Source organism: Pogona vitticeps, chromosome 1 (assembly GCF_051106095.1).
Source record: "Pogona vitticeps strain Pit_001003342236 chromosome 1, PviZW2.1, whole genome shotgun sequence".
Lineage (NCBI taxonomy): Eukaryota > Metazoa > Chordata > Lepidosauria > Squamata > Agamidae > Pogona > Pogona vitticeps.
In genome coordinates, this window is record NC_135783.1 from 77700246 (window position 1) to 77727468 (window position 27223).

Here is a 27223-nt window from a genome sequence, read left to right on the forward strand (position 1 = left end):
CGTAGACGTCGCTGTTTCAGTAATGTATGCATGCTGAAAATTCCAGCTCGTTCTAGGACTACTCTATTTGGAACTCTGTCCTGCCAGGTGATACCAAAAATCCGTCGTAGGCAACGCATATGGAAGGTGTTCAGCTTCCTCTCCTGCCGGGCACAAAGGGTCCAGGACTCGCTGCAGTACAGGAGTGTGCTCAGGACACAGGCTCTATAGACCTGGATCTTGGTATGTGTTGTCAGTTTCTTATTGAGCCATACTCTCTTTGTGAGTCTAGAGAACATGGTGGCTGCTTTCCCAATGCGTTTATCCAGCTCGACATCTAGAGAGAGGGTGTCAGAGATGGTTGAGCCAAGGTACACAAAGTCGTGAACAACCTCCAATTCTTGTGTGGAGATGGTAATAGAGGGAGGTGAGTCCACACCCTGGCCCATGACTTGTGTTTTCTTCAGGCTGATTGTTAGTCCAAAGTCTTGGCAGGCCTTGCTGAAACGATTCATGAGTTGTTGGAGGTCTTCAGCAGAGTGGGCAACAATGGCTGCATCGTCTGCAAAGAGGAAGTCCCGCATGCATTTCAGTTGGACTTTGGTCTTCGCTCTCAATCTAGAGAGATTAAAGAGCTTTCCATCTGATCTAGTCCGGAGATAGACACCTTCTGTTGCAGTTCCAAAGGCATGCTTCAGCATGACAGCAAAAAAGATCCCAAAAAGTGTTGGTGCGAGGACACAGCCCTGTTTCACTCCGCTTCGGATGTCAAAGGGATCTGATGTTGAGCCGTCAAAAACTACAGTGCCTTTCATTCCATCGTGGAAGGACCTGATGATGTTAAGGAGACGAGGTGGACATCCAATCTTGGGAAGTATTTTGAAAAGGCCATCCCTGCTAACCAAGTCAAATGCTTTTGTAAGGTCTATGAAGGCCACTAAGAGTGGCTGTTGTTGTTCCCTGCATTTCTCCTGCAACTGTCGGAGGGAGAATACCATGTCAGTGGTGGATCTATTTGCTCGAAATCCACACTGTGATTCCGGATAGACTCTGTCTGCAAGCACCTGGAGCCTCTTCAGCACAACACGGGCAAGCAGCTTCCCTACAACGCTAAGAAGAGAGATACCACGGTAGTTATTGCAGTCACCCCTGTCACCTTTGTTCTTGTACAACGTGACAATGTTTGCATCCTTCATGTCCTGTGGTACTCCACCTTCCCTCCAGCAGAGACAAAAGATTTCATACAGTTCGGTGATGATGATCTCCTTACCGCATTTCAGCACTTCAACAGGGATGTTGTCCCTTCCAGGTGCCTTGCCAGAGGTGAGGGAATCCAAGGTAGCACATCCAAGACCGTGCTACCTCGCCACGGTCTGTTAACCTCACGGGGTGCGTGGGGTTTAGGGTGAAACCCGAAAAGCAGATCGACAACCGTGCACCATGCAACAATCATAAGAAAACTTCTGCCCTAAAGCTGGGCACCTGGAATGTACGGACAATGACCCCTGGCTTTCCTGACTACGGCTTTCCTAATGACCTGCAAGAAATAGACGATGTGCGCAAGACAGCTGTCATTGACATGGAACTGAGTAGACTGCAGATGGACATTGTTGCCCTGCAAGAGACAAGACTGCCAGACTCGGGATCTGTCAAAGAAAAAAACTTCTCATTCTTCTGGCAGGGAAAACCATCGAATGAGACCAGGGAATATGGTGTTGGCTTTGCAGTCAGAAACACTCTCCTGAGATGCATTGTTCCACCCACTGTGGGGAGTGAAAGAATCCTGTCTCTGCAGCTCCACTCATCAGCAGGACCAGTAACCCTCATTAGTGCATATGCACCAACACTGTCATCCACTACAGAAGTGAAAGACAAATTCTACGACGATCTGGCAGCTACTATCAAAAAAGTCCCTGAAAGAGAGTCACTGTTCATTCTTGGAGACTTTAATGCCAGAGTTGGTGCTGATCACAATTCTTGGCCCACTTGTCTAGGCCGTTTTGGCATTGGAAAGATGAACGAAAATGGCCAACGCTTACTGGAGTTTTGCTGTTACTATGGTCTCTGTGTCAGCAACACATTCTTTAATACGAAGCTGCAACACAGAGTTTCCTGGAGACATCCAAGATCCAAGCATTGGCATCAGCTCGATTTGATCCTCACTAGACGTTCTAGCCTTCCTAGTGTTACGATCACACGCAGCTACCAGAGTGCTGATTGCGATACTGATCACTCCCTGGTGTGTAGTAGAGTAAAACTGCGAACAAAGAAATTGTATCACATGAAAAAGGAAGGAAGACCACGTATTGACATCAACAAGACTCGCGATCAAAGAAAAGTGAAGGAATTTGCCCAAGCACTCGAGGAAACCCTTCCAGGTCCAGCTAATGTAAATGCACCTGAACGATGGGAACACTTCAAGAACACTGTCTACAACACCGCCTTGTCCACCTTCGGCAAGAAGACCAGAAAGATGGCTGACTGGTTCGAAGCCCATTCGGAGGAGTTAATGCCAGCCATTGAGGATAAGAGAAGAGCTCTAGCAGCATACAAAGCCTGTCCTAGCGAGTACAACCTGCAAGCTCTTCGAGCCGCTCGTAGCCAAGTCCAACAGGCTGCCAGGAGATGCTCCAATGACTATTGGCTTCAGCTTTGCTCTCAGATACAGATAGCAGCGGACACAGGTAACATCAAAGGAATGTATGATGGTATCAAGCAGGCCTTAGGTCCGTTACAGAAGAAATCTGCTCCCTTGAAGTCTACTACAGGTGCGATCATCCAGGACCGAGCACAGCAGATGGAACGCTGGGTGCAGCACTACTCCGAGCTATATTCCAGAAAGAATGTAGTAACCGAAGAAGCATTCAATAACATTGAGTGCCTGCCTGTCTTGGAAGAGCTGGACAGCGAACCAACCCTAGCAGAAATTCATATTAAGCATAATTGATTTCACTACTAGATATCCTGAGGCCATACCATTATGAAACATTGAAACTGCGACAGTAGCAGATGCATTGATCATTTATATGTGCAGAATGGGCTTTGCCTCTGAAATAGTCACAGACCTAGGAACCTCCTTTACATTGAAATTAATGAAAAGGCTGTCGCACGTTTGCGGCATCACCCATGTAACATCATCCCCAATGGCTTGTGGAAAAGTTCAAGGGAACTTTATTTAATTTATTTTATTTATTTAACTTATACGCCGCCCACTCTACCCAAAGCCCCGTAATGAGGCTGATGTTGCATATGTTGCAGAAAACCCTTGTGATTGGGAGTGCAAGATACAATCCCTGCTCTATGCCTATAGAGATGTTCCCCAAGAGAGCGCAGGCTTTAGTCCCTTTGAACTTTTGTTTGGGAGATGAGTTTGAGGCCCTCTAGAACTGTTAAGACAAAATTGGGAGGTTTATAAGGAAATGGACCCGGTCTCTGCAATTGAGTATTTGGATGACTTGATGAGCTAGCCCACTGGGTCTCTCAAATCCTGTGAGCTTATAGAGTATCCCAACATGCCCTTTAACACACTGCCACCAGTCAATCTCTTTACCAACTATATTTCCTATAAAAGACCGAGGTCCATTCAGTACTTAACTTTGAAATAAGAACAGTTTATTGATTACAAATTGTTTTAGGACTAGTTCTTAAGCACATTCTTAAAGTTACACAAAGCTTTAGTATTTTACTTTAACCTCTTCTGTCTTAATTAATACAGGTCACACTCTGACTAATCACTCCTTAAACACTCTCTCTGCCTCAAATCCCCAAACTCTTTCTCTCAAAACTCTTTTTTCTGACTGATCTCACTAGACTCTGACTCACCCTTCCCTTCTAGTTTGTCTGGCTCTGCCTCCCAAGAGCTTTCATTGGTACATGTCAATAATCTTCTACCTGAGCCAAAGCAGGGTGATCACTACAAGGGCCTTGTATGTTAACACCATCACCTTGAAGCTGACACAGAAATGGACAGGTAACCAGTGCAGGGTAGGCCAGAGTGGGTGAAATGTTTCAACGTCTTCTCACCCCACTCAATTATCTGGTGGCCGAGTTCTGGAACTGCTGAAGTCTCCATGGCAGCAACAAGGGCAGTCCCATGTAAAGAGCATTACAGTAGTCTAGTTTTGTGATTATCAGTGCATGGACCAGTATGGTGAGGGACCCGGTGTCAAGGTAGGGACACAGCTAGGCAATCCACCTTAGGTGGAAATAGGTGGTATGGAGCACAGACGCTATCTGTGACTCCATTGACTGTGCTGGGTCCAAGAATATGCCCACTCATCCTTTGTGGAAAAAGTGCCCCCATCAAAAGAAAGGGAAGCACCCAGACCACAGACACTAGGGGTGTCCACCCACAGGATTTCCATCTTGTCTGAGTTCAGCCTCAATCCATTATCCCTCATCCACCCCAGCATAGCGTCCAGGCAGCACTCAAGGGATGGGACTGCATCCACTGCAGAAGGGTGGAAGGAGAGATAGAACTCAGATAGAGCAATACAGTATATTTATTGTTAATTTATTGTCATTATGCCTCAGTGGTGACACATACATTTACTGTGAAGTTTTAAAAGGGATTTTCTGGCCCTAATTCCTTTATAAAACTCTATATTAAGTGTGCTTAATTATTGTATTATTCTATTTTCATATTGGAATATCTTAAATATACAAAAAGAATAATAATTATAATATTGTCAATAATCCTAGTTCAAACCTGCTCACTAATACCATAAATTAAGGAACCATGCTCTGGATGTTCCAGCTGAGTATTTTAGTCAGATATGTTAGTGATAGGGTGAAAGGGGTATCCGTAGCTTGTGTGTAAATCTTTTATTAACTTTCTGAGAGGCCTTATCTACTGATTTACCGCATGTCTGCAGTTGGCTTTAACCTCATGCAGAATAAAGATATTAGAATTCTGTCAAGATAAGGACTACATGACTCTACAGTTATCACTACATGCTGGGAAAAATGAGTTGAAATGATACATATTCTAGTGGGGCTCGGGATATTTTGCTGTGTATCACATACCACATATTCTGTCCCAGCTCAGGTCATGCTTACCTAACTTTGATGTAACAGTTACCCATTTTCACTAATGGTGGATTCAGCCAACCCCAGTACATTGGTATTATGACAGCAATTAACACATGGTAATCTGATCATACGAAGCTTTCATCACAAGGTGACTCAGTAGGAACAGATCACAAGACAATTTCCAGATTATTGGGGAAGTTGTAGCCTTCCAGATGTTGCTGGACTAGGATTCCTACCACACCAGAGTGTTGGACATGGTGGCTCAGTAAAGATGGCTGATGACCCAACAGGTGTTCTGCAGTTTGGTGCCCCACCTGCTCTAGCAGGTGCCCACTCAGAGGTGGCACCCTGGCTTCCCTACCCCGTTTCCTCCAGGTGTTGCCTCTGAGTGGGAAGAAACGGGGTTCAGAACTGCATAATACTTGTTGAGCTAATGACTGAAGCATCATGAACTGCCAAACCAGTGGTTCATGCCCACCTGCATGGCGCAGGCTGATGAGAGCTGGGGTCTGAAAAATCTGCAGCCTTCCTTTCTTTTTAAACTTTAATTTCCACCAGTGTCAGTCACTATGCCCAATAAATCAGGTACAATGAAAGCTGTTGTTGATCTATGTGGATGTGTCTTGTGATGATGGCATATTCTGGTAAAGTTTGCAGTGATTTCAGCTGTTACTCCTCACTTGAGCACCTGGAAACTCTCAAATTGCTAAAGAAGAGTGAGACAAAGGAAGAGAAAAGTAAAACTGAAGGCTCAATCAGACAGACGTTTGTCTTGCTGTTTGGTCCACTGCCTGTATTGGTTGATTCACACTTTTTTCTGGTGATCGCATGACATAATCACTGGAGTAAACCAAACTGTCCCCAGAGTGTTTTTACCCATATCTTTTGGGTCCCCTAGGGAACTTGTCTCAATCCGCATTTGCCAAATGACCATTGTTTTGTTCTTAAAGTCAGTCAATACAGAAATAGTGCTGATGGCTCTCGCCCCCAGTCACATAGGGAACTGGATTACTTAGAGATCACTTACTAGACTGGAGTTGGCAGATCGAAAAGGAATATAGGAAAATTCAGGTTTTGCACCAATACAGTTCTTTCTGAGTACAGAGAAGAACTTTACACCCATACCAGTGTATTCTATGCCCTTCAACATGTATTGTGGAATATTTGGTGCTAGCTGTCCCTAAATGCCCTGGATGTTACCTCTTATTGAGTGAAAATTATTTTATACATACTGTAGTGCTTCAGACACAAAGAAGAAAGAAAGAAAGAAAGAAAGAAAGAAAGAAAGAAAGAAAGAAAGAAAGAAAGAAAGAAAGAAAGAAAGAAAGATTGGATTTTCTACTCAAATCCAGCCAAAAAAGGATTTTCCCATAGTATTGTATCTAAATGTGAGGCATTTTTGCCAGCTATGAATGATCTTGGGCCTATGTCATTGCATGCCATCAAGTCACCTCTGACTTATGTTAACCCATGTATGAGTGATCTCCAAAATGCCCTATTCAGCTCTTGTAAACTCAAGGTTGTGGCTTGCTTACTTTATGAAGTCAGTCTATCTCATATTTGATACCTCTTGCTGGCTTCAACTTTTACCAGTATTATTACCTTTTCCACCAAGTCTTGTCTTCTAATGGTGTGCCCAAAGGACAACAGTCTCAGTTTTGGCATTTTTGCTTCCAGAGAAAGTTCAGGCTTGATTTGATCAAAGAACTACTTTTTTTTGGTCTTTGAGCTGGTCCAGGTTATTCACAAAGCTCTCCTCCTTTCAAATGAATCATTTTTTTCTGGCAGCCTTTTTTACTGTCCAGTTTTTGCAAGAGAAGTATTTCAACATGAATTAAATACAATTATCCTTTCTAACAGAGGTTGGATGGCCACAGAACCGACCTGCTGCCATAATGGGCTTCCTGAATCAATGGGGATGGGGGAATGGAATAAATGACATTTCAGGTATCTTTCAACTGTATTTTTCTAATTATATGATTATTTGAATATACTTGTTTTAATTGCAGAGGTAAATCTATGAATTCACATCAGCTATGTTTTTTGGAAAAAATATTTCTTATCAATCAGTTAAAAATTATCTTCTGCAATCTGTTATAAATGCCAAAGCCGATGTGATATCAGCAAACAGACAGTACTATTTGAAAGTTTATTCTTATACAACAAAACACTGGCTGTACAGTGTGTCACTACCAAATGAATAATGCAACAGGCTTCTCAGTGAGGATAAAGTTTCAAGTTACTGACCTCACATTAACTACTGCTTCTAGAAATGCCCAGTTGTTGTCATAGTGGCTTTTGCAGCATTTTATCAACAATACAAATTATTGCATTTCCAGACACCATGGGTAATTCTGACATCTAGTGGCCATTCAGATTAACTGCAGAAAAATGCAATCCAGCATCCTGTTCAAATGCAAGTAGTTGAGTACCACAAAGTGATTTTTAAACCTCTAGGTAGCTGGGAATAATGTAATATTGGGAGAAGACACAGGGCCAAGCCTGTCACAAAACACTGATATGTGTGGTTGACCTGCTGGTATTTCATAAGGAGACTCTGGGCCTGTCTAGATGGGGTCAGTTGGAGCAAGCTGATGTGGCAAAATAGGGTTGCTTGGGGTCATTTGGTGCAGTCTCTGCATCCAAATGTCATACACACTTCAAACAATCCTATTTGGCTCCTTTAATAATATTAAAAGAAAAAGAAATACTCTGCCTCCTCCTGCCTATATTAGGAAGATTTCAGGCTTTTAAAAATTTTCTGTAAATGATGCAGCAAGTCAGCACTGACCTAACTGGTTAGAATTTTTTTGTTTCCTCCTCCTGCTCTGTGGAGGAGCAGAGAAAACAAAATTTTGTGTGTTTTCTCTGTATGTTTTTGTGTCAAAAACCCACCTCCACACTGTCTCCACCCTGTCCCCAGAGAAAGGTTACATTTTCCCCTCTTTTTCTTTTTTTAAAAAATGATGCAGTGCATCAGCACTGTCACAGTAGGTTTTTTAAAAATGTCCTCTGCCCCTCCATGGAGCAGAGAAAGTGTTTAATTTCCAAATAAGCTCTCTTCTTAAGCTACCTCACAATATCGGCAAATTGACAGCCACAAACTCTCTTTGGTTTGTTTCCAGAGGTCCTACCTGCAGCTAAAAAGTAGAAGCCCCTGACAGGGACCCAAAAGTATGAAGGTAGACCAGATGGTGGGACAAATGCCTGATTGCATTCACAGTTCATGCTTAGACACTCTCTTTTTCTACCCATGTATATAATTCTTTAAAAAGCAATGTTTTTACTATTTTTTTTTTCACATCATCTACCTGGCCACAGTGAAGCATTCCATTAGATGCCATCAGCCAACATTAAATTTATGTCGACCTGAACATAGTTTTCTTGGTATGTAAGATATTTACGCAGTGGTTTAACATGACCAAGAATGGATTTGAACTCAGATCTTGTGAGTTGTGATTCGTTCTCTATCAGCCACACCACAGTGACTCATGTTGTGTAAGAGAGAGAGACAGAGAGAGAGCGCTTTACCTTTATGCAGTGATAAGAAAAATAGTGATGTTTTTCTTATCACTGCATGCAAGTGACCTCTGCCATTCTCACACAGACTGAGGAAGATGAACAAGCAAAGCCAACAAAACAAATTTAATGAAACCTATAAATGGGAATGAGTCTTCCATGCATTTAGATTTTAAAAATGTTTGTTAAATTATTTTAAATCTTGGTTTTAATATTGCCTAATATTTAACTGTTTTTCATATAGTTTTTGTACAATATTTTAAACCTGTGTGCTTAGTTTTTATTCTTGTGAACCGCCTTGGGTCCCTTAGGGGGAGAAAGGCGACATATAAATAAATAAATTATTGAGAAACCACCGCTTCTTCGAAGCCTTCGCGTGCCCCCGATTAAAGAAAAACTACAGCGTCCGACATGCCATGCGTACCTCCAACTCTTCCCCCCCTCCCCCAATGACTTAGAGTCATAAGGAACGGAAGACAAATGCAACCGCCCTCCTGCTTCGGGAGGGAAATATCATTGGCTGTCTTATACATATACAGCCCGCCCTTGCTTTGCGGAGGCTTAAGCCAATCGAGATGGGAATCCTAGAAATGTCCGCGGGCGGTGAAGGGTACATCCGGAAGAGGAAGCGCGCGCCTGTTTGTGAAGTTTAGCTTCCGTTTTTCTCTGGGCCCATTTGTTCTCTCGGCGGGCGGCGCGTGGTCTTCCGGCCTGCTGGCTTGCGCTGCCGTTGCTATAACCGCCCTCCTCCCGCCGCCGCCGCCATGACGGACCGCTACACCATCCATAGCCAGCTGGAGCACCTGCAGTCCAAATATATCGGGACGGGCCACGCGGACACGACCAAGTGGGAGTGGCTGGTGAACCAGCACCGGGACTCCTATTGCTCCTACATGGGCCATTTCGACCTCCTCAACTACTTCGCCATCGCCGAGAACGAGAGCAAGGCGCGCGTCCGCTTCAACCTCATGGAGAAGATGCTGCAGCCGTGCGGGCCGCCCGCCGACAAGCCCGACGAGGCTTAAGCGGCCGAGCGCTTCCCCTGGCCGCCCCTCGTCGGTGGAAAGAAGAGGAGGAGGAAGCCAACCTGGCGGCCAAGGAGCGCAGCTGCCCCGGCCCTCTTCCCCCGCCGGCGCCGCGAGTGGCCGACCAGCCCCTCCGTTCCCTGCCTGAGCCCGGCCTTCACGTTGCTATCTCTGCTCCACGATGGACTCGGTTTCGACTCTCTGGGGCCTTCCCAGCAGAGAGGGGTGTGTGTGTGTGTGTTGTGGACTTCACCGGCTTTTTCTGTCCCGAGGTGAACTGTGGAAACCCGGGGCGGCCTCTTTCGGCGCTGCTTTGGATCCCCGATGGAAGCGGAGGCGCTGACGACGCTTGCTTTCAGGACTCGTGAGGGCGACTTTCCCGGCGATTGCTTTTTTGAAAGCTTTAGTGTCTTTGTCTAATAAATGATGGGCGGAGTATTTTCTAAACTGTTTGTGTTGGTTGGTTTGAAAAAGCGTTACCGGAACCGACAATTCATAACACATTACATGAGGTGGTATATAGTAGGTTCACGAGATTAGAAAATTACGAACTTTCTGCTGTAGGTTTTTGCTGTAAACAGTTCTTAAACTGAGCAGCCCGTTTAGTAATCTGTGTCTGTCCTGAGCTTCATGCACTGATTTCTAAGTTTAGTCATCCTACTGAATTCTTATTTTTCTAAAGGCAAATACTGTATTATGTACAGTATAGCTAATGAGTAGACTGATTAGAAATGACAAACAAAAATGTTTAAATGGTGAACAAATAGAAAAATATAAGTGCAGTGAATAACACTTTAACCTGTACAAGATTATCAGTTGGAAAAACAAAGTTAACTTCCAGAAATATGATCTTGTTTGTTTTATTATCACATACTTAGATCCATCGTATGAGAGACAGGAGACTGAATATTTCCTGGGCTCCTCTAGTTGCAATGGTGTTAAAATGTTAAAGCCTATATTTAGAAGCAGTGGGGTCTGTCAAATAATCCACCTTATCTTCTGTCCTGTGATGAAACTCTGAAAGAAGTAAAGCATTAGTTTAGGTAGACTCTAAAATAAAGCAGCTGATATAAAAAGTGTGTGTGCCAGGAGTTCTAAACATACAGGCCAGGAAGTAAGCTTCTCCCTGAGTAAATGTACAGTATTCAGAATTCTGCTGTATGTCAACTACAAGCTTTTTTAAAAAATAATACATTTTAGTCTGTACAGTATAACTATAAAGTTGGCCTTCAAATAAGGATACACATCTGAAAAAAATATATGTGGGAATAGTCTTATTTCAGACTGTAACATTACAGTATTGGAAGCCAGAGCAACTTTTGGTTTGAGTCTTTCAGTGTGCTATGTTTGTGCATCCAGCCTCTCTTGCAGAGATGCCCTTTTTAAAGCAATGTGCCAGATGGCAAAAAGCAGCTGCAATCCTATTAAAAAGAATATTTAGTAATATGAAATAGGTAAGAGATAAAAAGAAGAAAGGACTTTGGATCCAAGGTGCTCATAGGCTAAAATGAACATCCAGCATGGTCCCATGTGCATACTGAACTCAGAGGTGCAGAGAGAAACAGCAGTTCAGAATATCAGAGGCCACCAGGTTGAGGAAAGCTGTGTTACGAGTATTTCAGTTGGTTAGGAAGGCCTTTAAAACTGAGATGTGAGGGCCTAGAAGATGGAGGGCGGGAGGAGAGAATCATTACTGTCCCAAAAATGGATGGGTAAGGTTTAAAAACAACAACCCAGCAACAACACGTGTTACATTCCTGAGGCAAATCTGATTATAGAATTGATTCTCTGGATGAAGCAGATGAAGAATCCACACAATATAGATTCAAAATCTTTGTATTAACCATATCTAAGTCAGTTTTATTTACCAAGTTTGACCTGGAAGCTGTTAAAAATTTCAAGAAGTCAGTAGTTTGTATAAGTGAGTGCAAATTCCATTGTTATGTCACCAAATACAAACCCAACACTTGAGTTACTGCCTTAGAAGAGCAGAATACTAAGATAAACCTGCTTTTCTAGAATGTTTCCCTAAAAATAAGACCTACCCTGAAAATAAGCCCTAGTATAATTTTTCAGGATGCTTCTAATCCATACGCCCAAAATAAGCTCGTTAAGTGAAACCCCGCCCTCCACCATTGTGCTGTATTGTTCAGCAACCAGAAGAAGATGACATGACTGTAAAATAAAACATCCCCTGAAAATAAACCCTAATGTGTTTTTCGGAGCAAAAATTATAATATAAGACCCTGTCTTATTTTCAAGGAAATACAGTATTACTATTAATGACTCTTGAATGAATAGCTAGCTATTATGCTTCATGGCCACACTGCAATACAAAATTTAATGGGCTTTGTATCTGCATTATGTGTTACCAGGTTGGAATTGACTCATAGTGATCAAAATAAAGTTTTCAAGGCAAATGAGATATTTGAATGTTTTTATCAGTGCCGTACACACTCCTGGTGAGCTTGTAGGACCAAGTAGAATTAAAACTCAGGTGCTCATCAATCAGTCTGTCCACTACAACACCCTGAATATCTAATTGAGCGTAATAAGCCCATTCAAATCCATGGGCATAGCTCTGGATTGTAGCTTTTTACATTTACTTAATTAATATTCCTTACCCAGTCTCTTTTCCAGAGCCAGCTGCTTTTTGATGTCTTGTTCCAACAGATATTTCTACAGCATGACCTTAAAAATAATAATAGTTTGGTAAAGCCATAAAGCATGTGACTTTATGGCCCTGTTTAAAATACAAAGCAAGATAAAAGAACTAATTTCACTTAAAACCAGTATTGTACATACTAATGATCCTATACTTATTGATACCCCATTAATGGATAGCTTCAAAATAAAATTATATTGCATATCAATCAAAGTGTAGTATACATGATTATACAAACAAAATATATAGAAAGCCACACAGTAGTCTGTATGGTCTGTATGTGATCACATTATTCTAGCATGTAATAAGCAGCTGTTTGAGAATCAAAAGCAAAAAACCTAGATTTTTTTCTATAAAGTTGTTATAAGAATTAAACAACCTTAGGTGAAGCTACTTGAATGTGATACGAATGATGCAAATAATATCAAATCTGTAGATGAGGTGAAATTAATTTCTTCAGTATTGCTAAGTATATGGGGGCAGGAAACACTTTGATCCTTACCTGTTACAGCGTGACTTGAATTGCTGATTTCCTGTGACCTGTTCTGAAGCAGTGTTCCTACAGCACTTGTTAAGGTTGGTTCTTTTTTGGAAGTTGCTTGTTTTCCCTGGAGGATATTAAACAGAAAACCAGATTTGTTACAAATACAGTTTAGCATATCTATCACATTTGTCTCCAAAGAGTTTGAGGAGATATACATCTGTTTGGCTTATTTTATCCTAAGATTAAGTCTGGTTTTGTTTTTTGGTAGACTGAGGGTTACAATATAATGATCCCTAGTGATGTTTGTGGATGACCACACATTGTTCATACTAGTTCTCAACTGGACTGCATTTTAGCCAGAATATCATTAAAACTCCTTTGTTTCTGACTCAGGCAAGCAATGAGTTCTTGAAATTTCTTGTGGAGAAATCCTTTAACCCAAGGACTAAAGGAGCAGGTTGATGGCATGGCTGAACCCAATAATGGGCCATGCCATGTGGCTAAATGTGGAAAGGAGCACACCCCACCATAGAAGCAAATGTCCAAGACTGCCCCTAGGTTTGCAGAGATAAAATATAAATACTGTAGTTTGAAAAACTATTATTGTACACAGATGGCTTTTCAAAATTCTCCAACCTGTATATGAGAAGCAAAATGGGAGGGGGAGGGGGAAGACAATAACATTTTACCAAATTTCTCCCAGGGAAGAGTTCTCACAATTAACTGTGGTTATCTTTTTCTACTTCTTTTTTCTTTTTTTCTTTAACGCTGGAAGTAGCTGTGTTGGCAGCCTGGCCACCGTTTTGTTTCAGGTCCTCTGCCTGGTATTATTTTAAGGCAACGTATTTGCCTGAGGGCAATTACGTAAGGGTAAGGGCAAAAAGACAGCTATCAACAAAAATGAGAGGTTTTTTTTCACATCACATCTTTCCTGTTTGCCTATACTTCTTAATCCGAAAAAAGGCTATAAGAGGAACTACTTTATGACAGCTTCCCTTAGACTTTTGTAGAATTATGGGCAGCTGGGGAAGTTCTGCTAGCTGCTATAGAGATGACAAAATACAAAGATACTCCTCAGCAACATTTTTACCCATGTTAATGTATCCTTTTCTTTTTTTAAAGAACTTAAAAAAACAGATTGATTCGAAATAGATGCAATGTTTGTGGGAAAGATTTTCCAAACAGTGCTATAAAAAACCAAGTTCCCAGCAACGCTGCAGATGTCATTAGACAAAAGCATTCTTATCATGTTTATAGTTTACAAGACTTGTAGAGGAAATATTCCATAACTTCTGAGATAGTACTTTATTTCCAAATAATATGAGATGCAATGACCCACCTGCAACCAATTTGGGGATGCATAAGAAATTCCCAAAGGCTATATGGTAGAATTTTAGTACATCAGAAATAACAACAGAAGTTGTATATATTTGTAAAGAGCTATCAAATTGTTACTCAACTGAAGGAATATGGTTTTAAGTCGTTTGATAGTAGCAAATCTTGCTACTTTTAAAAAGAGGACATTTACTTTCCAGTAATGGCATTGGCCATTACTTCTCTTTTGAAAGAGATAGAATGGAAAAAGCATCAAATGATTTACTTTGGTCAAAGTTTACCCTATTTTTATGTTGTTGCTTCCTCAAGTGTTCTTTTTATACTATTGACTTGTAGAGTGTTCTTGCAAGAAGGAATAGGATGAAGAGCTGAAAACTAATTAGCTGGAGTACAACCAATTTACTTACAGTGGGCATTTTGGTTCCTTTCTGGCCTGGAGCAAAGGCACGCCTGGCTGCTTGTTCTTTGCAGAAATTGATGTGTCTTTCTGCAGCAGTCTCATTAAACCTTCTCATGCAGTAAGGACACTGAATGTAGTCTGAACAGAGCATATGAACAGTAGTTGTTAAATTGACAGCTTGCATTATACTTGGGCAGTAATATTAGCAAAGTAATGTGACAGATCTTCAGATTTCTCTGGGAGAAGGTTCAAAAACCAGATACGAGATTCAGGTTTGCAGTCCAGCCACTGATTATTGTGAAAGTGCTGGACTGCATAGCAGGGCTTCCGCTACTGAAATGCACTGTGTGGTATGGTCATATGGGAAAATAATGTCCTTGAAATAATCTGGGCCCAAACTGCTCAGGGTTTTCTAGACAAAAAACAGAATTTAAACTTTTGCAAAGGAAGTAAAGTTTACCAGTAAAATTGGTATTTCTGAGCAACAATATCAATGTCCGGTATCATTTTCCTATTCCAGAGATTGGCAAGATTGACATATTTGTATTTATAGATTATATTGTGCAGTGCCCTACTTAGTGTATATAGAATAGCTTAACTCTATGGCCAAGGTCCTGTTCAGCTCCGGATGTTCTAGTCCACATTATTCTGAAGTGTTCTTAGTTCAGTTACAACCACTGAAGGATCCTTTTTGAAATCAAAGTGCCCTTTGCGTCCAGAAGGTTGTTTTGTAGGTATGGTGTGTGTATGTGAAATTTAACCTTGAGAGCCTTTGAGCGATTTTCGTTTCTACTGCATATATATTGGGATGGGGCAAGGGATCTTTCTTCTTTTTAAAATATATGTTATATCAAAGTTATGCTTATCATTGCCAGCATATAGCTGGACTGAAAAAATAAAGCAGGACAAACAAAATAACAATTAAAAAAAAATCCTTTTTATCCATTAGAATTTTCTTGCACTTATCCCTTGTTTGACAGGGATTCCAAGCTGTGTTCCCTTGACGAATAAATGTGTAAGTGAGGAAAAGCAGTCCAGGAATTCCTTTTTCCTCTTTTTAAGGTGTATCGTAAATAATTAGCCTGTTGTGAAACAGATAAACACCAGTCTAGTTGGAGCATCAACATGTGAGGGTGGTGACAGAACAATTAAGTTTCTCCTTCCATAGACCAGATAGGCGGGGTATAAAATAAATAAATAAATAAATAAATATATTTCTTCAGATTCCTAAAATTGATCTGCTTTTAATGGCCTTAACTCCAGACTTTTTATTTAATGAAAATCAATAATAGATTTTGGGTATCCAGCATATTAAGAGAAAAGTAAATGCCATGATTATTGCATAAATACAGTAAGTTTAGTTCCTTTTTAACCCTCTTTCAGGTCATTCACATATCTCTTCAAAATTCATCATCACCTGATAAAGCCCCCTTTTCTGGCCACTCTCCATATGAGTTTCTATTGAATGCAGTGTTTTGCCATCATTGCAATAAATGAGATCAATTCACCTGGGCAAGCAGTGATGTGTCATGAAGAAAACCACCCTCCACTTGCACAGTGGCAGTGCTTGTCCAAACAGTACAATACATTTGGCAGAAGCTCAGTCGGATACTGGCCTTTTGTCTACAGTGTCCCTTCTCCAATGCAGCCTAAGACAACATGCAGACAATATGAAATCCATCCTCCTCCCAGCTTCCTTTATCTTTCCCTTTCTGAATGTTTTGTGTACTGAAGAAAAAACTTGCACCCTTTTTTTTGTCTTTCTGGTTTGCCTGACAAAGCAATTGGGTACCTTAAAAAGGATGTTGTCTTTCTCTTCAGTATGTACTTAATGAAACTTAAATGAGATCTGTTTTATCAAGAGGAGCTTAGCTTAGTTTGAATCTTGGATTGTAAAGACTGATGGTGATATGCTTAAGTAATGTTTTGCTTGGGCTATAATATCCTTTTAATCTTATTTGTATTCACAACAATCCAAGTGATCTTGGATTACTGCATTTCCCCAAATGAGACAGAGAGAAAAGACTAAGTCTTGTACAAGACTAGCAACTGTGTTACAAGAAAAAATCCAACTGTATCTCCCAACTTTGGTTTTCACTGGTTCAGACATGTTCTATTTTTGAATGAAGAGACCTAATACCAATAAATTACCTGGATTAATGTTTGGAGGTGGGGGTGGAGGCAAGGGGCGACCTTCTTTCATGGCTATAGTAGCAAGTTTGGCTGCTCTGATTGTATTAATGAAATTTTCATGCTGCTGTCTCCAGTTAGATTTTTTTTCTGGTGGGTTCTGAAAAGGAAGTATTTGAATCAGCACAAAATCTATTGTTTTAATCAGTCAGATGATACATTTTAATAACACATTTTAAAATTATTTTGAAATAGACTTTTAAGATACAATAAGATGTTAGAAAATGAGGAAGTGAAGATCTTTTGGGATTTCTGGATCCAAATGGATAGACCTTGAACATAACACACCAGACATAGTGGTAATAGAACAAAGAAATGTCTGGATCATTGACATTGCAATTCCAAGGGATGCCAGAGTTGAAAATTAAAAATTGGGAAAACTAACAAAGTACAGAGACCTGGCAATCGAAACATCTGACCTCTGGAAGAAATACACTTCAGTGATCCCTGTAGTCACTGGGGCTTTGGGAACAATATCAAGAAATTCACACAGTACTATAAGCAGTTGCAAATCTCAGAAATCACACTGTCAGAGCTACAAAAAATGGCAGTATTAGACACAGCATACATACTGCGGCAATATTTAACAGATACTTAGGTTTTTGGTTATAACTTGTATCTGTTATAGAATACCAGTCAGTGTTTTTGTAATTTTGACTGTGCCTGGTGTTTTTTGAATCATTATCATAATAAAAGTATTACTATTGATGATGATGTTGTTATAAGGAATCAATTCCCTATGTTTACTTGTAACACTATTTCCAGATAGATAAGTGGGAGGGAGGGATAGGTATAGGGTGGATTTGATTTTTTTTTGATAATTTAAATCAAAAATTGATTTTAAATTGAAACCATTGTTTAAATCAAATTTATTTTAAAAATAATTGCATTTTATCTTCCCTGGATGGGGAATTGATGGGACTAGGAAGGTAAAGGCAGCCTGATTGGTCTCAGTGGGTGGGAGGCTTGGAAGATGGATGGGTACACTAGGTTCGGGATGCGTGAGGGCTAGGAATTGCATTCTTCCTTCCTTGTATCTTTTATCCTTCCTACTTTATGGACAAGTAGCAATTTGAACCCCCATGTTCTGAATCCTAAATCAGCATTCTAATCACTATACCTCAATGTGCCTAATGGAAAAGAATGTGCCTAATGTTTACTTTCCCATGAGAAGAGAAGACTCCCTGGAAAAGACCCTAATGTTGGGAAAGTGTGAAGGCAAGAGTAGAAGGGAATGACAGAGGACGAGACGGTTGGACAGTGTCATCAAAGTGACCAACATGAATTTGACCCAACTCTGGGAGGCAGTGGAAGACAGGAGGCCTGGCGTGCTCTGGTCCATGGTGTCACGAAGAGTCAGACACGACTTAATGACTAAACAACAACAACAACAACAACAAATGTTTACTTCTTTTTTTGAAACAAGTGTCACAAGCCCCTAAAATGTGTCTTTGTCCATCAGGAAAGACCAGTTTCAAGGAGTTGTATATATAAGCCAAATAGAGATGATTGCAAAAGCTATTCCTTCTAACAGCACCATTCTCATGTTAATGCAGAAGAGTCAGAGGGCAGAGTACAGAGGAAAAAATTTCACATACAACTTCTCACCAAACAATGACAATGAAGCAGAATTCCAGGAGATTAACAACCATAGAAATGTTCTGTCCTCTGTATTAGAGGAGCTCCTTTCTGTGGAAAACATTCACATATCCCTTTCTTCCTCCAAATAGAGGCATCACTGTTCATGTAATATTAGATTTGATCCTTGGTGGATCATCTACAGTATACCAGGTACTGGATAGGGGGAGTGCATTTCTGTTGGTTCTGCTGGAGCTTTCAGCAGCTTTTTGTCATATTTCATGTAGGAATATATGAGTGCCTTCACAGAGCTCCTGATCTACATACTTTTTATGAGAAACTTATAGATGTGTGTTTTGATAGATATCTGATAAGGAATTTAATTGTGGTCACAGAAGAGTTTATTACCTTGCCATATAGTCATTCAATTCTTCCTGGACACCCTTCAAAATCTTGATTTAAAAATTCAAAAATGAATCTGTTTCTTCTTTAAAAGATGTATTTATCAAGCAAGAGTGTAAATAAGAGCCAAAAATGTAAAATATATACTTGGGGAATATAAAAAATTAAATGAGTGTATTTTGTAAAATTCATAGTCCTCTAATGCAGTGGTCCCAACCTTTTTGAGTCCGCGGACCGGCTGGGGGGAGCGAGCTCCATGTGCAGGGGGTGCGAGTGCAGGGGGGCATGTCATGCTTGTGGGGGCATGTTACACTCACGGAGGGTGTCGCGCTCGCATGCATGCGCGGCACCCCCTGTGAGCATGTGGGTGCAGAGATCCATATCCACGGCCCAGTTCTGGCAAGCCCATGGACTGACACCAGGCCATGGACCAGGGGTGGGGATCTGCTCTAATGAAAAAACTTTCTAGTTTTTATATGCAAATAGCAATTGTAATCTATAAAAATGTAGGATTTACTTAAAATATTAATTTCTATCCAAATAGCATAAAACTTCAGTAATTCAAAGGATAAAATATAAAGAGTACAGTGGTGCCCCGCATAGAGACGATAATCCGTGCAGCAAAAATCGCTGAAAAGCAATTTCGTCGCTATACGGTTTTTAAAAGCCCATAGGAATGCATTGAAACCCATTCAATGCGTTTCTATGGGCTTAAAACTCACCTTTAAGTGAAAATCCTCCATACGGTGGCCATTTTCACTGCCCGGTAAGCGAGGAATCCGGGCGAAAACACAGCGGGTGGCCATTTTTTTAACCTGCCAGCCATTTTGGAACCGCCGATCAGCTGTTGGAAAATTATCGCTATGCGAAACAGGGTACCAATCATCGCAAAGCGATTTTTTCCTATCTAAACTATTGCAATGCAATCGCAAAAGCGATCGCAAAAAATTCATCACTATGCGGATTCGTTGTTAAACGGGGCGCCCGTTAAGCGAGGCACCACTGTAATTAGTTTTAAAAGGCTATTGTTTAGTAAAAATGAAGTACATAAACTCTCATACAAGTCACCTTAAAATTTCTATTGCAATACATATCATTTGTAAAAACAAAATTGAGCATGGCAAAATCATAGTAAACAAATCACATCACATATAAATCTCACCTGCTCCAAGCAGAGATTTTTGACCCTTGTTTGTACAAAGGTTCTTGTATTCTTTGAGATGTTCCATAAACATAGTAGAAATTTATTGTTTATATACCTTTTGATCTTATACTTAGCCAAAATATTCTGACCTGGGACTCTAACTTTCCCGTGTTATAATAGCTCCCTCCTCTGGAGTAGAACGTACTAAGTGATGTGGTTTCTTTACACACTATTTGGACAGTACAATACATTTTTGATGCTACAAAATTTTTCTCATTCAAATTTTAGTTTTTTCCTGCAATTTTTAAAATTAAAATCTATAATTAACATTTTGATACCATCAACCATGGTATCCTTCTGGGTCATCTCTCTGAGATGAGACTCAGAGGCACTGTTCTACAGTGGCTCTGGTCCTTGAAGGAGAGAGCTCAGAAGATGATGCTGTTCAGCTCCCTGGTTGTGGGGTCCCTCAGTATCCTGTTTAGTCCCCAGTGCTATTTAACGTATGCATGAAACCACATGAACCTCATTGCACAGGTAGTTCCACTGCAATACTGTAGTGAAGACTCTGATCATGACCTGAGTTTGATCCTGGACTCAGGTAGCCAGCTTGAGGTTGACTTAACCTTCCCTTCTTCACGGGTCAGTAAACTGAGTAGCTAGCTCATGGTTCGGTGTGCATTGTACAGCCTGCATAATTAAATTGCAAACCATGCAGAGAACTTTAAGCATGATGGGCAAAAATATTGGCACCCTTGCAATTCTGTCAGAAAATGCAACCCTTCTCTCAGAAAATTGTTGCAGTTGCAAATGTTTTGGTACTCACATGTTCATTTCTTTGGTTTGCATTGGAACAACACAAAAAACAGTGCATTTTTGGGTTTCTGTGTGGGATTGTATTGGATTTAACTTCTCTGTTTTTTGTGTTGTGTTTTTTTTCTGACAGAATTGCAAGGGTGTCATGACTGTATATAAATAACACACTTTTTTTTGCCTTTTCTGGGTTTTTTGTTTTGTTCAAAATCATCAGTTTGCAGATACCTTCCAGTTCTTTTCTTTCTTTTCCATATAATTCCAAGGCAGTTATTTTGCTTCTAAATCACTGTTTGGTGGCAGTAACAGATTGGAGGAAGATGAATAAACTGAAATTTAATCCAGAGGAGACAGAGGTACTCCTAGTGAGTTGAAAGAGAGATCAGAGAATAAGGTTTCATCCTGTGCTGGATGGGATCACACACACACACACCTTAAAACACAGGTTTGTATTTCAGGTGTGCCCCTGGATTAGTCCCTGAACCTGGGTGCTCAGGTCTTGGCAGTGGCCAGTAGTACATTTGTACACTTAAAACTGGTGCACCAGCTGTGCCTGTTCCTGGAGATGTCAAGGCGACACGTGCCTTAGTTACATCCTGTTTGGATTATTGTAATACACTACATGGGGCTATCTTTGGAAAGTGTTTGGAAACTTAAATGGATCCCAAATGCTGAAGCCAGATTAAGTGAATTTGGTTACAGGCATCACACAATTCCCCTAATACAACAGCTCTTTCAGCTGCTGATCTGTTTCTGGGCACAATTCATAGTGTTGGTTTTGACTTAAAGATAAAGGTTCCCCTTGACAACTTTGTTCAGTCGTGTCCGACTCTAGGCAGCGGTGCTCATCTCTGTTTCCAATTCATAGAGCTAGCACTTGTCCGAAGACAATCCTCCGTGGTCACGTGGCCAGCATGACTAGACCCGGAACGCTGTTTACCTTCCCATCGAGGTGGTACCTATTTATCTAATCGCATTTTTTGATTTTTCCATGCTTTCGAACTGCTAGGTTGGCGGGAGATGGGACAAGTGACGGGCTCACTCCGTCTCATGGATTCGATCTTACGACTGCAGGTCTTCTCACCTTGCAGCACAGAGGCTTCAGCGGTTTAACCTGCAGTGCCCTAAAGAAATTGGAAGGTTTCATTTCCATTTATGAGCTGGCTGGGGTTTTAAAATTGCCACGGGACCCCACTCTCACAGATATGCTTGGTGAGGATGAGAGAGGTCTTTGTTGCTGCTCCCAATCTATGGAACTCTGTCCCACCTGAGATCAGACTGACTCTCTTGGCTGCCCTTCCACAGGCAGCAAATATGTTTCTCTTCAGGCAGTTTTTTTTCTCAATAAGCTGCCTGAGAGTTGGACTGCTGTTTTTTGTTTTGTTTTGTTTTATTGTTCGTTTGAGCTTTTTTTGCCTTTTCCACCTTTCAGTATTTATGTGATTTCTTTTTACCATTGCAAGCTGCCTTGAGTCCCCTTGAGGAGAATGGCTAGTTATAAACATTTTAAATAAATAAAAATACCTTTAGGGGTGGCTTTCTCTTGACGGTTGGAATGTCAGTTCCCTGAAGTCGTTGTTTCAAGGAACTGAATGGCTTGCGCTTTTTTTGGAAGACTTTCCTGCATATTGGCTCGTGTCTTGCCTAAGACAGAAAAGAGCAAGGGAGTAGCATGGCAACATACACATTATTTTATACTAAGCTCTAGATCAGTCCTTCCCAACCTTGCGTCCCCCAGATGTTCTTGGACTACAACTCCCAAAAATCCTGGCCAGCAAAGCTAGTGGTGAAGGCTTCTGGGAGTACTATCCAAGAACATCTGTACAGTAGATCCAAAGTTAGGAATCATTGCTCTAGATCCAGGGCTGTGTGCAATTAGAAAGGGGAAAAGTATCCTGATCTGATCTGCTTAATACATTGTACTGTAGTGCTCAAATGCTAATTTTGGGAGCCAGCTATGGTTACTTGGCTGTGGTATGTGATACAGTGTATGGCTTGAGCAAAACCTTAAAAGGCTGAGGGATATGATCTTGCTACCTCTGTAGGATGGTTTTAAGTTTGTTTCTTTTTAATTTTTAATTTTATAAACAGATACACAAATAATAGTGCTTGCTATACACTAAATTCTTCCATGCACCCCATACCCACAGGACCCATTGAACAATATTTTTATTATAAACTTCCTTTCCAAAATTGTATAGATTGTCTAGAAGCTTTCCCCTTTCCTTTCACTAATACAAATTCAACAAATCTACCCAAAATAGCATAAAATATTCGAACTTATTTCCCCTCTTTTCATCTCGAGTTCAATAGTCAATTTATCATTTAATGCAATGTCCTGTACTTCACCATACCAATCTTCTAATTTAATATAATTTTTGTCTTTCCAGTATGGTTTTATGTTTGAAAAGGAGGAGCATACACTCTCTCATCATGTTTGTGTTCTCTTGTTCTAATGCTTGTTCCTACATTATAGTTGTGTACTGGCCACATATCTTGGAAAAAACTGCCCTGTGGGAAGAATGCTGTAGAAACCAGGTCATCTTGGTGGACTGAACCAAGGACTTTTTTAGAACTTGTAACTTTGAGCATCTAGCAATTACACTTCAGATGAGTAGTGAAAAATAGTATCTGCTTGAGTAGTCAATTTTTTGAAGTTACCTAATTTACGTACATGATAGCTTAGTTTGTGTAATTTATTTACAAATTTATTTAGAAATGGTCACCCACTGTTTATAATGGGTTTTATTCCTTTGTAAGAGCTCAGGATTACAGCCTTAATACCCAAATCATCAAGGAGAACCCAGTTCTTTTCCAGGCATGTTCTTATTTTAGACATCCCAGGAATTGGAGTGTGGCACTGTTGAAAAATCGGAGGGGCTAGTTCCTCTGTCTAGCAATTTAAAGGCATTTTCAAAGCAATGTAGAAATCTAACAAAAGACAGTGTAGTCACCTACAGCAATCATTCTCAATGAGGGCCATAGCTCCCTGGGACATTTGAAGGGGGCCACAGACTGGAAACCGTTCTTCACACACCACCTCATAAGGTTCGTTATGTGACTTATACAATCCTGATTTGGCCTATATTTCTTTCATAGTGTGTTTATGGCCATGGTCAAAAAAGGTTGTGAATGGCTGATCTAGAGTCCAGCTGTAGGACACTAAATAAAAGAATATAAATTGACCCAAATTGCCCAGAGATATACATGCATTCACATGGAGTAAAGAATTTATGACTCATCTGATACAGTACATGAGAGTCATTATAAGTGCTCTTTTGCATTTGTAATCTTTTTAAAAACAGGCATTAGGCAGATAGATGAGATATACGTAGACCTTGCATCTTACAGAAATGACATTTTTTTTCAAACAACACAAAGAGGCAATGATGATAAACATCCTTAAGCACTTGTCTATTGCTAATTCTACTTAAATATTCCATGAATAAGGTTGCTATCTATGAAAGCTTGCGTTTAAACTAGATACATTCATGTATCTAGTTTAAGATTGCCACCAGGTTACTTCTATCAGTACCTGAAGCTGCAGTCATAACTATATAGTTTGGTGTAAGCTTATTAAACACAATAGAATGTAGTGAAACATGCTGAAGATTAATTTTTTTTAGCCTCTTTAATCAATTTACCTTAATATTGCTTTTATGTTACTTAAAAACATTCACATCATTAAATGGCCTTAATTTACCAGTGCATCTTGTGTAAAATGTCTTCCACAGATGTCACAATTAAGTAAATTCTGGCTGCCAGCATCTGCATAAAATTAAGAATACTGATTATTATTTATCCAAGGTTTACTGAGTCCCATGAAATGCACACATCCCTTGTTGAGAACATGTACAATTTATACACTTACCCCTGTAGATTTACTATTGTATTTTAAATATTATGGATGACCCACAATTTATAATCTACTTTAGCATGCCAGCCACAATATCATTCTAAATACAACTGGCACATAAGTGGCCACAGGACTAGAACAGTCACCTGAATGTCTTCATCGTATGCTAGCTACATGAGACTGGGGTCCTAGGCAAGTAATTTGGAGTAAGTGAACATGGCATACTATTGGTGTTAACAATATGAAGGCTACAGAGATTTTGTGGCGGCTGAAAAAAAAAATCAGGCTGGAAATGATTCAGTAAGTAAATATTTCTCAATGGCTGAAATCCTGTTGCTTAGTGTAGTAAGTTGCAGTAGAGTGAGGATTTTGTGAGTGAACTCCATTAGTTTTATGGGTTCAAATTGGCCTATTTTAGTTGCTACTTACTACACTAAAGTACGTTGCACCTAGAGTAGGCCCCGTTAAATAAATGGAACTTATGGAGAAATTGACATAGCAACTCCCCACTGATTCAGCAGATCCACTGTTGTGCAATTTACTACATTAAGCAACAGGATATAATATTTGTGTACTTGCTGCTTTTAGCTTTCAATATAGTTTTTTAATAATCTAAGCTGTTTTGGTTCCTCTTTATTTTAAACAAACAAGTAGGTCAAGGCAAAACAGTTTATTAATAAAGTCTGGCCTCCCAAGTGCATTACTGTAGTTGCATGGAATGGAAAATTACACAAATGTAACCATTTAAAAATCAATAGAGGAGTCCAAAATACTTTCTATCTGCCAGTCCAAGGAACCCGGAAGCAAACTAAGGCAGTGTATACATGATTCCTTTCCTCCCTACAGCCCCATACTTCCTTATGTGCCTTGGAATGCTTGTAGGTGGAGTGGTCGGAGCCACTGAAACTCACACTTATCTTCATTCCTGGTAACGAGTACACTTTCTAATCCTTGCCTCAAATTTTTTTATCCTATGGATATTAATCATATATTAGTACAGTGGTGCCCCGCATAGCGAGGTTAATCCGTTCCGGATTAACCTTCGCTATGCGAAAACATCGCTGTACGGGGCAGGAAAAGCCTATTGGAACGCATTAGTTTAATGCGTTCCAATAGGCGCCAAAACTTACCCCTCCAGCGATGTTTTCACTGGTCCGGCGGCCATTTTGGAGCCGCCAATCAGCTGTTCGGCAGCTCCAAAATGGCTGCCGCATGACCCGAAATGGCCCCCTGTCAGTGTTTTCGCGCCCTCCCCTTGCTTACCGAGGTCGCGAAAACGCTGCGGGGGGGCATTTCGGGTCATCCGCAGCCATTTTAATGGCCGCAGATGACCCGAAATGGCCCCCCGCAGCGTTTTCGCGACCTCGGTAAGCAAGGGGAGGGCGCGAAAACACTGACAGGGGGCCATTTCGGGTCATCCGGCGGCCATTTTGGAGCCGCCGAACAGCTGTTCGGCGGCTCCAAAATGGCCGCCGGACGCCCCAATCGTCGCAAAGCGAGTGCGGCGATTGGGGCAACTCCGTATAGCAATCCCCAAAAAGGGATCGCTATACGGATTCTTCGTTATACGGTGCACTCGTTAAGCGAGGCACCACTGTATAAGGAAGGAGCTAGAAACACTTAATATTTGCATAATGCTATCCCTAAGATATTTTAAAATTATTAGAAGAAAGTCTTAACTATTTTTATTACATTCTCAAGCCAGTGGCAGAGATAAAGTTAAAATATGAGTTGCTTGTTTACACACTCAGGAAATTACAAGGCAGTTAATATGCTGAGGTACTGAATATAAAATCCTTGTGGTAATTAGAGAAAACTACATGTTGACTTCAAGCTACTTCCACACAGATAATGTAAATATCAGCCAGTGTGGAATATCTGAACATAAATGTAATGTAATGTAATGAAGAGTAGACATTAGTCACTGGAAAAAATAGTATTATCTATATTCAAAATGTCTGTTCGGAACACTACATACCTATGGCACTTGCTCTGTTCCCAGCAACTAAATTCATCTCATAGCGCAATGATTCTAAATTCCCACTTTAATACTTCTTCAGGAAGACAGAAGCAGCAGGCAGTTTACTTTTGCCTCTTTAGTTCTTTTACTTGCTGTAGCTCCCGTTGCATGTCACTGGCTGACACATTAAACAATTGTGACACATGCAGCTCCCTGCATCATCTAGTGATGCACAGGCAAGCACTGAAATTAAATGGTACGTCTAAGTCTGTTTGCTTCTGATAAAAAGACAGTTACTAATTGCCTGTCAATTACACACTGTAAACATTTTCACTTTGATTTGAGTAAGTCAATTGGTTTAAGCCAATGAAACACCTGAAATAAAACCAATACAGAAAGGAGTCAGACAAGGTAGAAGTTAGCTTATGCTAAATAAATAAGTAAGTAAGTAAGTAAGTAAGTAAATAAGTAAGTAAGTAAGTAAGTAAGTAAGTAAGTAAGTAAGTAAGTAAGTAAGTAAGTAAGTAAGTAAAACATTTTGTATTCAATAAACTGAGGGTGAACAGCGCACTCATGGTGTCATGTCTGATATGGTGAAGACTACTAGTTCAAGAGAGATTTAGGGATTTAAAAATCCAGGATGGGTCAAGGAAAGGTCTAAAGTACATTCACTACACAAAATTCCTACATTCAGAGGTATTACAAATGCTGGCCCAAGGAGAAATATGCTCTTCCTTCGTAAAGCCCTTATCCTTTCCTGATGACTGCTGTAGGTTTACTGTTCAGGTTGTTTTCATAATATTGTTAGCTACCTTGAATGAGATTAGTAATAAGGTGACACA

At 40.5% G+C, this 27223-nt stretch overlaps 2 protein-coding genes across 5 annotated transcripts; one reads left to right on the forward strand and one right to left on the reverse strand.

Moving 5' to 3' along the window:
• Positions 1-3023: 3023 nt before the first annotated feature.
• Positions 3024-10001, forward strand: SF3B5 (splicing factor 3b subunit 5). Its single transcript, XM_020812344.3, has one exon. It carries the CDS (start codon positions 9294-9296, stop codon positions 9552-9554), a length of 261 nt encoding a protein of 86 aa, XP_020668003.1. The 5' UTR covers positions 3024-9293; the 3' UTR covers positions 9555-10001.
• On the reverse strand, positions 9812-25627 carry ZC2HC1B (zinc finger C2HC-type containing 1B). Of its 4 annotated transcripts, XM_020812218.3 has the most exons (7): positions 24269-25627; positions 22090-22209; positions 16590-16728; positions 14446-14576; positions 12722-12827; positions 12179-12245; positions 9812-10571 (listed from the first exon to the last, which is right to left on the reverse strand). In XM_020812218.3, the coding sequence occupies exons 3-7, from the start codon at positions 16639-16641 to the stop codon at positions 10547-10549; spliced, it is 381 nt and encodes a 126-aa protein (XP_020667877.2). In that variant the 5' UTR covers positions 16642-16728; positions 22090-22209; positions 24269-25627; the 3' UTR covers positions 9812-10546. The 4 variants fall into 4 exon arrangements, with proteins under 4 accessions (XP_020667877.2, XP_078239407.1, XP_072851883.1 ...); XM_078383281.1 differs by having other exon boundaries at positions 16590-22209; XM_072995782.2 differs by having other exon boundaries at positions 22090-25627.
• Between the last annotated feature and the right edge of the window lie 1596 nt (positions 25628-27223).

Coding starts and splice junctions, on each gene's coding strand:
- SF3B5 (XM_020812344.3), top strand. CDS start 9,294: ATGACGGACCGCTACACCATCCATAGCCAGCTGGAGCACCTGCAGTCC.
- ZC2HC1B (XM_020812218.3), bottom strand. CDS start 16,641: ATGAAAGAAGGTCGCCCCTTGCCTCCACCCCCACCTCCAAACATTAAT. Junction 14,577..16,589: donor ACCTCCAAACATTAATCCAG/GTAATTTATTGG, acceptor TGCTCTGTTCAG/ACTACATTCAGTGTCCTTAC. Junction 10,572..12,178: donor GGCTCTGGAAAAGAGACTGG/GTAAGGAATATT, acceptor TACTTCTTTCAG/AGTTTCATCACAGGACAGAA.